The 12359-nt window shown below is 31.7% G+C and overlaps 1 protein-coding gene across 5 annotated transcripts in view; it reads left to right on the forward strand.

Moving 5' to 3' along the window:
• The window catches only part of LOC107455068 (kynureninase-like), a 48152-nt gene that overhangs the window by 19437 nt on the left and 16356 nt on the right, over window positions 1–12359 (forward strand). For all 5 annotated transcript variants that reach the window (XM_043042869.2, XM_043042870.2, XM_071178464.1 and 2 more), the window contains exons 3-7: window positions 3014–3137; window positions 3865–3947; window positions 7239–7300; window positions 11368–11439; window positions 12213–12287. In XM_043042869.2, the coding sequence (XP_042898803.1) occupies window positions 3014–3137; window positions 3865–3947; window positions 7239–7300; window positions 11368–11439; window positions 12213–12287 (416 nt within the window). The remainder of the gene's footprint in view (window positions 1–3013; window positions 3138–3864; window positions 3948–7238; window positions 7301–11367; window positions 11440–12212; window positions 12288–12359) is intronic.

Genomic DNA, 12359 nt, shown 5'->3' on the forward strand with positions numbered 1-12359 from the left:
TTCATAAACAGATTCCTTTATCATGTTAACACATTTTTTCCTGGGTTTCATACGCCGAACCAAAACAAGATAACTGTAGAACACCTGCTTTTAAAAAATTTAATGTTTTAAATTAATGTCTGTTTTATATTATCAGAGTTGTCTAGTTTTAACATCTTTCGTCAGGAACATTTTTCGAAATTTGGTGCTAAAAAATGGATTCTGAGAAATATTAACTAAAATAATAATAATTATTAATATTATAATTATTTTAATTCTTATTATGATAATAATAGATATTATTATTAATGAAGCGCATTCGAAGTTTTCCAAAAAGATGTAAATCTCACGATCTTGATGCACAAAAATCACTGAAAGAAGTAAATCATAAGGTCAACAAAAAAAAAATTAAAAATAGAAAACCTACTAAAATAAAAAGACATGTAAAATTATAAAATTAATACAAATAATTAAAAAATAACAAATAATTAATAATTCGAAACAGTTGACACTCCTTAGGAGTTAAAAAATCAACTGCTTTGCAATACGTTATTGGTGTTATAAAAATTTACAAGAAAAAAATAGATTACTTTCAAAATGTACACTTACGTATGTCATTTTTTAATAATAAATAATTATTTTAAATCTTCATAAATTACGAAACTATTCAAATGTCAAGACTCAAAAACATATCTACATTTTCAACACTATATTTACAACTTAACTATCAGTACTCACGTTTATCGATTTACAAATGATATAGTTACTTTATTTTTCCAACGCAATATTTCTTCAATCTTTAAATATTTTTGCTCTTGAATTTTTAAGTTCAAGGTTGTTTTTATCAGGCCGTAATGACAACGAATTATCTAAAATTATCGTACTAAATTACTTTAAGATTCGACAGTACTATGCACGAGAAAAAGAAATTTCAGCCTGAATAACTTATAGCAGTGTTTCCCAAAGTGTGGTACGCGTATCCCCAGGGTTACGGGAACAGTTTAGCGGGGGTACGCGTTTTTATGCAAAATATCTTGCAACAAACGAAATTTTCAAATTTTTTTATTTAAAAACAATTCTAGCCATGAAAATTTAAGGTTACGTATTTTTCTATTGGCCATTTTTTGCAGTTAACAGTTAATAATGAGGGGTGTCAACAGCCAATTGTGATAGTTAACTTTTGGGCAATTTTTTCATAGTAAAAAATACATTCATTTTTTATGAGTCGTACACAGCGCTACAAAAAATTTAGAAAGGGTACACAAAAGTCATAAGTTTGGGAAACACTGACTTATAGTATAAGGAAGAAAAAACATGGCCGAGAGCAAAAAATTGATTATTATAAGAAAGTGTGTTATTTTTACTTGTAGATCAACTACAACAATTAATTTAAAATATTACAATAATCGGACTTATAGGCTCGAGGGTAAATGGGGAAATTTAGCCAAATAATCCACTGTTTAGGAATAAATTTACCAATTTTTTCCCGTTGCTTGACCGCCTAGAATTTGAATTATTCCCCTCAAAACCAGATTTTTCCCCGTGCTATAAATTTCACCTAAATACCGTAAAGTATTCATTCATTAGTTCATTAAAAAAAATTTATATGGAAAAAGATCCTGCGTAAAAGAGTTGTTTCAAAAACTATGGGGTAACTGCAATCTGGAAAACTGTGGCTCGACCCCGTGAATAGTGTTCGGCGACAACGGCTCAACTCCATGCTTGCCGTAGAAGAAAATTCGAAAAGTTGGGCCTCTTAAAAATAACCTATAGCATTTCAAAACTTCATTATTATTTTTTTGTAAACTGGCGCAACAGTGGTTAACTAGTGAATTGTCACAGCAGTAGTTGGCTAATAAACTAGTAGACTGGTAGTGGTTAACTGATAAACAAGCAAATACACTCTATAAGAAAAAAAATCGACGCACCAAGAACGCACTAAGGCGCGCAAAATCGACGCTCGCTCAGGCTGGAATGATGCCGATTGGGAAAGTATAGTCTTTAGCGATGAATCCCGCTTCCAACTGTGTCCTGACGATCATTGAAGGCGTGTTTGGAGACGCACAGGGCAGAGGGGGGATCCTGCCTTCAGTATTGCACGGCGCACCGGCCCTCAACAAGGCCTTATGATCTGGGGTGCCATTTCTTTTGACAGCCGGACCCCTTTGGTCGTCATTAGAGGTACACTTACTGCACAGCGGTAAGTCGACGACATCCTAAGACCTGTTTTGCTACCGTTCCTTTTGCAGAGCCCTGGGCTGGTCTTTCAGCAGGACAATAACAGACCACATACGGCACGTGTTGCTATGAACTGTCTGCAAGCTTGTCAAACTCTTCCTTGNCGGTACGTCGACGACATCCTAAGACCTGTTTTGCTACCGTTCCTTTTGCAGCGCCTTGGGCTGGTCTTTCGGCAGGACAATAACAGACCACATGCGGCACGTGTTGCTATGAACTGTCTGCAAGCTTGTCAAACTCTTCCTTGGCCTGCCAGATCACCAGATCTCTCTCCCATCGAGCATGTCTGGGATATGATGGGAAGGCGATTGCATCTGGCACGGAATGTTGATTTCCTCGTTCGACAATTGGATCGAATTTGGCAGGAAATACCGCAAGAGACCATCCGGGAGCTTTATCGGTCTGTGCCACGCTGTGTGGCAGCTGGTATCCAGGCTAGAGGCGGGTCAACACCTTATTGAACTTGTTACTGTAACTCTGCAATAAATTATTCAATTGTTCTGAAATTTTAATCATTTACTATTCTGTACATTGTCTTCCTATCCACCAATTTTCATTTCAATCGGGCAACTCCTTCTTGGTGCGTCGATTTTCTTTGTTATAGAGAGTAGTTTCAGTTTTAGATAGTTGATCAGACGTTCTGAAATTGTAGAACTATTTCCAAACTATTAATGTTAGCTAGTTCTCAATTATAAAGAATTATGCAAACATTAAAAAAATTGTGTTAGATACGTGCTTTGTGAATTGTTTTAGACTTAGTATTAATTAAATACCTCCTTCTTTCCTATTTTAAAAGTGTGCCTCAGAAATATATCAGATGGTGAGGAAGAATGCATTTATTTATGTGGGCAATCTTTGGGACTGCAACTGAAATCAACTGAATCGAAAGTCCAGGACGCACTAAACAACTGGGCTATAAGGTAAGATATTACTATTTTTCATTTCTTGTCTTTTGATTTTTTAAAGGAATTTTAAAAGCGTTATAGATAACAAATCCCTTCTTAAAATCATTGTAACGTGAACAAAATATGCGTGCAAAACGTATGTTTGCAATTTAATACAAGAAACGAATGAAATAAAAATAAAAATATGACCACCGAAGCCGACGTCTTCAGGGGGTACCGGCCTCGGTAGCCATTAAAAACAAAACCATTTCTATTTGAGGGAGAAGCAAATACTTAAAAAATCTCCCTCAGTACCCCGATGGTTTCGTATAGAGGTCCAGGAAAAACAAGATACATTCAAAATAATTAACAAATTAAGAAAAGAAAATCAATCAAAATCATCAGAGAAACTCACTAAGTCACAGGTCAAGCATCAACTTCAAAAGCAAGTAGAGGAAAAGAAAACACTAAAAATTAAAAAACCAACGCCCCCTATTATAATGTGCAGAAGAAGTTTAAAATGAAATGGAAAAGGTCATGAGAAAGAAATACGTAGACAAATTAATAGATTGCAATCTATTAATTCGTCGGCTTCGGTGGTCATATTTTTATTTTTATTTCATTCGTTTCTTGTATTGATACTTTTTTCTGAAATTTCTGCTGCTTCTTAGCGCGTTTTTTTTTCAAAGAAGTTTTACCCTTTTCGAATTTAATTATTTGCGTTTTCTTTCAGTTTACAATTTAATTTATTTAAAATCTTTAGGGGAGTTGATAGCCATTTCACGGGAGAGTTTCCGGCAGCCCTGAGTGACCAACCATTAAAAGAACAAATGGCAAACTTAGTTGGTGAGTTTTTTTTCCCTCACGCTATTATTATTAAAATTTAATCTAAAATTATTATGCCTACTACTGCATGTGAATAAGTCAAAAAATCATATAAAACGCCATTTAATTGTCCCATCGCGAGCCATTTGAAATCACGGCCAAATTTACCACATTTCTAAAAATATTAACTTTTTAATATTTTATAAAATCTTTCGAAAAATAGTTGGTATCCTAGTAATTGCATTAACATCTGCTGTTTATTTCAGAACATTCGTGAAGTATACACAAACAATAATATTGTTTGTTACGATCTTATACAATTAATGGAAAATACGATATAAGCATCTTATATCGAACTATCATTCATCATCACTCAATAAATGTTTGATTTATCAAACATATTTACTTTACTTTTTAGTTTAATATGATAATAACTCTGATGTAAACATGATGCTTCATTGTTGATGAAATTGAAAATGTTGAACGCAGTTCATGTAGATGTACATTTTTATCGCTTTTTTAAAAGAAAAATAACTTTAAATATACAAAAAATATGATGTCATAATTACAATTTCTTATCTAAAGACGATGGGCTGAGGCTAATCTAATCAAACTTTTATGCAAGAAGAGTTGATTTTGTTGCTATCTGAAGTGGTCGAAAGATAATAACCTACAAGTTTCATAGTTTTGACAGTTGTTATCTTAAGCGCGTGTTTTGAAAAAATTCGTTCTTCACCGTCTCTGTCATCACACAACATGTGAAACAGATTTTGGGAGTTACAAAAGCATTAGTAGAAGTTATTGGAAAATATATACAAAAAAAAGAAAGAGAAAAATCCTCAAAAGAGAGAATTCTGATGAGAAAAATCCCTCCAGTAGAAGCTTTAGTTAAAATTGATTTTATTTTAAAATTATGTTAAGAGTACAAGTTCTAATATATTTAAATCAGACCATTGAATTCCTTACAATTTACTAAATTAGAAATTTTAATGGTACAACTTATTTCAAGCAATAAAAACATTAGATGTAGAAAAAACTGAAAAATGTTGGAAAAAATAAAAATGAGGAAGTAAACGCTTTAGTAGCGTATTATTTTCAACAATAAATTGAAATTACAACTGGCTGAGATATTCAAATTTGATTAAATAATATATAACTTATTTTATATCTCAATAATTCAGGGATAAACTTCGCCTAATTAATTTTTTCTTTTTCAAAGTTTTGCAGAAGGAATGACATAAAATATTAGTTTACATGAAAAGTTTTGTGGACCACTTTTTGAAAATGGGAGAAGAAAAAGTTGAAATTTTTGATCAAATAAAATTTGGTCAAAGAAAAAATAAATATTGAGCTTTTTAAGCATGAAAGAAAGAAAAAAAATTGTTCATTACAAACATTTTCACATTAACACAAGGAATAGCTAGACACAATTTATTGTTTCTTTTTACTCTTTTTCCTACCTACTATTCCTTATCATGTATTAATACAACATACAATTAGAATATAGAAATTAGAAGAATAGAAAACTATACTATTTTACTTCATAGTGCAAAATTAATCGTTACTTTTATGAATGTAATAAAACTATATGATTTTTTAAAGATGTTTCTTGCATTTTAACGAATAAAAGAAAGCAAAAAGGAAGAAAAAAATATTTGTGACATTTTTCATCAGTAAGAAAAATAAACTTTAAAACATTTTTTTTAACATGAAAAATAGAAAATTAGTTGATTATAAATGCAAGTATTTTCATGATCAAACAGGCAGTACTCGAAACGAGTTTCTTCCTCTTGTACTTTTCCTTAATTACGCATTCATTTGACAAGCATTTATATAACACGTAATTTAAATATAGGAAATAGAAGGATTGAAAAAATCATACTATTTTACTACATATTACGAAAGTAATCATTATTTTCATGTATGTAATAAAATTATGTGATTTTCTTAAAATATTTTTCTTACATTTTAAGAAAAGAAAATAAACAAAAAAACGAGATACTTTATTATATGAAATTTTCGATCAGGGAAGAAAATAAAGATTAAAACTAAAGCTTTTCAAAATAAAACGAAACGAAGAAAATTAATTAATTTTAAATACATGTAACTTCACAAAAACACAGAAAATAACTTTTTAGACGGTACTAAATAATAAAATCCATCTTGTGAGTTTATAAATACTAAAGAATAAGAATAAATACCGAAACCATAACGACAATTTAACGTACACAATACATTTAGAATCAATAAAACATGAAAGCACTTAACGACAAACTCAAAATATAAGCATTTCATAAAAAAAATCCATGTCAATTATTGTTTTTAAAATCATTATAACTAACACCACGGTGACCTGAGTATCATTTTCCACAATTACCGAAACAAGTTTCTTCTTATTCTTTCCCTTAGTTAGGCATTCCTTTATAACGTATTTATATAATATGTAACTGGAATATAGAAATTTGAAGGATAAAAAAAGTCATATAATTTTACAATGAAATTAATGAATAACTTTCACGCGTGTAATAAAAAAAAATTTTTTTTTTCATCTTTTGCAAACAGGAATAAAAAGCTAAGTGACTGGAGGGTTACCTTGAACTTGCTGTCCAGTTTTTTCTAAGTCTGAAACTTGGTCGTTGATACTTGAGGCTATTTATTGCATAACACTGAAATACGTATTAAGATATCAGTCAAACGTTTGTGTTTTAAAAAGTATTAATAAAAATATTTGGTTTATTAAGAAAAAAAATTCTAATATAGTTTGTTAAATAACGTGGCTAATTTTAAGTAATAGTTATGTTTTATCTGTTAAAATAATTAACTGAGTAGAATTATTCATAAGGAGTGTCGGATGTTCTTATTCAGCAGTTATTAAAATGGACTTAGCATTGTTTATCTAAAAGTATTGTATTATTAAAAAAATATATATATATTGTTTCTCTTCTGATAGTGCCTATTTTAACACGCTTTATTTTTAAGTTCATTCGTCAATTGTTTTTTGAGGTCAATCTTACCACACATATAATTCTTACACCTTTATTTTAAAAATAAAGTTTTATAAAGTTTAATTTTTTATAAATTCATAAGACGGACAAAACAAAATATGTTTCTGAAAATCCATTTAAAACAAGCATCAAATGCTTCAAACATTCATCAAAATTGACCATTTAAAACATGGCAAGGATAAAATTCCTGGATTTGAAGGCCCTTTCCCTAAAATTTTATTTTCGTAGTTTTTCACATAAGTTCTTCTATAATCCTTCGTTTTAAAAATCAATTTTAGAAAATTTCATGTAATATTCTGTTTTGTAGGGGCTGAAACAAATGAAATAGCTTTTATGAATGCATTAACTGTAAACATACATTTCATGCTGGTAAGTATTTTTACGATGTTGGATACATAAAATTTTTAACTTAATGTCTATTATTGCTTTTTTTTTCAATTTATCCGCTTTAACTTTAAGAAAATATTTTTTACGAATTGCCATCCTTAAGATTTCTGTAATTACTAGATCTTATAATATTCCACCTCTCATAATAACCCTTAAACTCTTTCAACCCTTTTAACCTATTAACCTTTTTCAGGGCAGTGTTGTCAGTCTGACAACACTTAATCCAAAAATGTTACAAACCACTAAAATTGTTACACAATGTGCTTTTAAACTTTCACTAATTTTTAGCTACCACTATTGTTTAAGCATCAAAGAGGAGGTATACCTCTTCTGAAAGAATACTCTTCCTGAGGCAGCAGTTCTTCAGCAACTATTCTGTTGCTTGATTAAAATTTGCAACCGAAATTTGATGTTGGCTAAATCTGTTTAAAGTTTCAAAGAATTGATTTTTAAAGAAAAATATGAAATTATACAATGAGTTAAGAATACAGTAGAGTCCGCCTACAGCGGAGTGTCTCCCAACAGCAAATTTCTCCCTATTGCGAAATTTTTAATCGAATCATCAAATAGAGTTCAAAATATTCTTGATAAGACGAAATGGTTTTCACACTGTAACGGATATTTTTGATATTAGACATTTTTAGACATTTTCAGGAGTTTATTTATTTATTTTGCTTTTGTTCGATTTTCGTCATTTCGGAACACAGTTGCAATTGAAGGTTGGAGTTTTTGAATTTTTTGAAACATTAGAAGAGAGTGTGAGAATAACAGCTGATGAAACCTCACCAGCTTTTAAGAAATGGTGGGAAAATTAACTGTTTTTTATCCTATAGAGATGAAGAAATCTTCAACGGCGTAATAGACAACAATCAAGGTTATGAAATGAGCTGTGATTCCGAAAAAGAAGACATGATTCAGCCAAAACCACATTAGTCTGAAAGACAACGTTCATTCGAAGCAATTAAAAGAGGTTTCCTAATGAAAGGATAAGGGCTCGACTCAATTTGGAACTCACCACTGTTATTTAAAATTTATCATCATGGAATTCAAAGCAATGTAAAATCACGAGATTTTTTACTTAAAATAAGCATAAACACGATATCCCAGGATTATTTATAACCGCCGTTGAACAGCTGACCAACTTTAGGATTTACGACTGCCAATGTTCAACTCTGTAGCCTTGCAATTTTGAGCCCGATCTAGAAGACAAGGAAACTCCTGGATCAAGTATTGAGAGAAATTTGCCTTTTTAATGGAACTGACCCGCATTTGACACACAAAGTCACGAAAACCTTCCACGATTAGCCTGACGGCAAGAGGACTCTAATACATGATCCGTCTACCACTGAGTATATTTCACATCAGCACCGTGGTTGATGCGAGCCGGGTGCGGAATTCGAATCAACCAACCATCTCTGGGATTCGAAAACGGTGCACCTTATTAGGAGGCGAGTGCTCTATTTCCCTAAGCCACCACGGTTCTCCCAGGGTTATTGGGACGAACTTTAAGCGGAGGTTGTGGGGTCATCACAGTAATTCAAATTTGCATGGCAACCCATGACCGGAAACGTCTTCGCCGTTCGGTGTTTTCACATAAGCATTGGTGGAAACAGACTTGCATTGCAGCAGTTATTTGAGCTGTAAACCCCCGCAGAGGAGTATGCAACGTTTTGCGAATACCGAGCTAGCTAATATAGATATGCACATGTTATATTGATTGAGTTAGAGAAATATTGCAGCAGCAGAAATATATCGAGCAGCAGAAAGATTGTATCGCGAAAGATGCCCTCGGAGAGATGAAGCGGACCACCGAATCGCCAATCCGTGAATCGGTGTAACGCGTTCATCGCTAGAAATGGTGGAAACTTTGAACATCTTTCGTGATATTTTGACGCATCATCTATCACAGCATATGTGATATCTTTGGTTAATAAATATTTCAGATGACGTCAGTCGTGTGACTCTCTGTTTCTTTTACCTGTCATACTATACGTTTCCGACCAGGGGTTAATAGGTGATTCTGAATCCCTGTGATGCCCCCTACCTCTCCTTAAAATTTGTCCCAATAATAGACTTAATTCTAAAATAAATTTATTGTACAGGCAACGGACTTGAATATCTGGGAAATGAATTTAATAAATTTTTTTGAAAATACTGGAATTATCCGGGAACGCTCCTGTGCATAACAGAGTTGTTCAATGCATGAATTTTAAGTTTAATTAATATCGGTAGGTGTTTACGTATGCAATCATAACTATCCCAATCCATTTTGAATCAATCAGAACCAGAAGAAGCAATTAATACAACGACAAGCAGATGTCCGCCTCGAAGCTTGAAAGAATATAAAACTCATTATGAAATGATTTTTGACAGAAAGTCAAGCGTTACTTTATCGCTCTTTCGGTGAAAAAGCTTTCACTTTAAATTGGAGACCCCAAAAAAGTAAATTTGATATCAGATTAAATGTATGTATTTTCATAGAATATAGTGCTGAGTCGAAAGCTTACCGTTTATGGAATACAGAAAGAAAGCAAATTATTAAAAGCCGAAACGTTGAATTCATTCACAAATTCGAATAAATTTTCTGTCTACGGAACTACGAGGAAGTATATTAGCATTTTTTCTACCAGAGAAGGAAACTGAAGAAAAAATAAAAGCATTTGAGTATCACTGCTGTCTCATTTCCTTCTAATCTGATAGTGAAAACGAAACTTCGGAAAATGAATCATCTCAGCTAGATTCTTTTTTCCATAAATAATGAAAACGTACAAATCGAAGAGGATTTCGACAATTCATCTACAGAAAGTAAAGAAACGCTTAGAAGAACAGCTGGAAGACATTAGAAAATAAAAATCGGACATTGCGGAAGGTTTGTAAAAGAATATATATGAAGTTCTTATTAAAACCAGAGCATGGATTTTAACTAAAAGGCCTTAACGCATGAAAGTGATTGACTGTCGTTGGATCTTAGAGACTAAATTTGATTCTGACGGAACGATAAATAAAAGAAAATATCGACTAGTTGCTCGTGGATTTTCTCATATTCCAGGTGAGGACATCAACGATGCATTTACCTCTGTTGTAAGACCAAGCTCTGTTCGAACTATTATTGCTCATAGTGCAAGAAATGATTTACAATTTTAGAAAAGTGACGTCTTGGCTTAAGTAAATATTTTTTTTCCAATGCCCACCCGGAGAATGAAATAGGTCATACAGGCATCTGATGAGCAGACTTGTTGACCACTCTTTCAGGGGCACCATATTAGGTGGGCCAACGTTGCTCCCACAATAAGGACAGATAGTACAGAGAAGGAAAGAATATTCATGCCTAGCGCGGAATTCGAACCCAGAACCTTTCTGATGCAAGGGCAGTTCCTTAACCCCTACACAGGCCGGTCGGCTACTTGTGTAAATATAAATCTTGATGAAACTATTTTCATGAAACAAGCGAAAGGTTTCGAAGATCCTGGAAAACCTGACCACGAACCACTTATTCTCTTGAAAATCTCTATGCGTATTGTAATATGCTTATTGTGGCATATGCTTAAAGTTTGAATAAAATAATTATTTTATTATAATTAAAACAAATTAAAAAACTACGCTTCTCCCTCTTACAAACCTAGCTACTCTTCTGATTACTTTTTATTTCTTCGTTTTAAGTCCTAAACATCTCAAGAGAAAGGCCAAATGAAATGCGTTATTGATATTGCTTACCCACAGATTTATTACTTTTTGATTTTTGCACTTGAAAATATTTTACATTTTTTATGCTTAATAACTGAACTAAACGGATTTTCCTATATTTATTTAGTTTGAATATACTAAAAAAGTGTATGAAAGCTTTATTGATGAGCCCGATTCTGAGGACTTCTTTCAGATAAGGAGCATTAATTCAGGATCGTTCTGAGCCTGGCGGTCACATCTCTTTTTAACAGCTTAAAAACAGAATTTTTTCGAAAGCTTTTATATTTTAAAATTTTAACGATTAAAACAATATTATGTAATGGATTGTTGGCGAAAATATCCCAAAATATTTTTTTTTTCAATAGGCTTCATTCTACAGACCAAGTGAAAATCGTTATAAAATTTTAATGGTGGAAGGAGGATTTCATTCTGATTTGGTAAGTTTCATAATTTATTCCAATTCATTCATTCTATATTAATAGATAATCTCATATTTTATATGATGTGTGATGATTGGTAAATAACAAATGATTTTCAAATGTTTGAAACACTTCTTCTAAATTGAATTTTATTTTATTTTTTCCCCTGTGCTTTGCTTAACCGATTTTATTTCCGTTTTTCTCCAGTTACAGGAGACTTATTTTCAAACGCTTTATATTGCTTTGAATTATTTTAAAAAAATTACGTCAATTAAAATATTAAATGAAGAAAAAAGCTCTGATCCACAAAATAAAGACATCCAGTTGACTTTTAGAAGAATCGGTTCAATGTTTAACCATACTCTTGGTACCTTGAACCATAATATGGTGAAACCCTAACAAAGTATTAAAGTGAACTATATTTCTATTCATAGTATTGTATGATCAAGTACGATTATCTAGTTTAACATATCATTATATTAAGATTTATTAATTTGAACGACATTATCGTTTAGATCACTTCAAAATTTCTAAAAATACATATTTTCACACAAACTTTAAAGCAAATTCAACAGCAATTAATACCATCCAAATATTACTTTTTAAGCTAATTTAAGAAAGTTAACTGAAAAAGAATCAAGATACACAGATAAAGATGGAATCAAGCGATTTTAAAAAAGAGAAATGAGTTATTGGCTATGAATACATTTAAATCAATGTTTAAGTTTTTTAAATTTATAGATACGTTTTCTGAAATATTTTTTCTAATTTTTTCTATATTTTATTTTTAGTATGCAGTGCAAAGCCATGTAAAATTGCGAGGTTATGATCCAGAGGAGAGTATAGTGTTTTTGAAACCCGAAGAGGTAAAATATTTCAGACTATCTTCTTACACTATTAGAAATTTCTCGGAAAAAAATGTTCGTTGTTCAATGCAT

Source organism: Parasteatoda tepidariorum, chromosome 3 (genome assembly GCF_043381705.1).
Source record: "Parasteatoda tepidariorum isolate YZ-2023 chromosome 3, CAS_Ptep_4.0, whole genome shotgun sequence".
Classification (NCBI taxonomy): domain Eukaryota; kingdom Metazoa; phylum Arthropoda; class Arachnida; order Araneae; family Theridiidae; genus Parasteatoda; species Parasteatoda tepidariorum.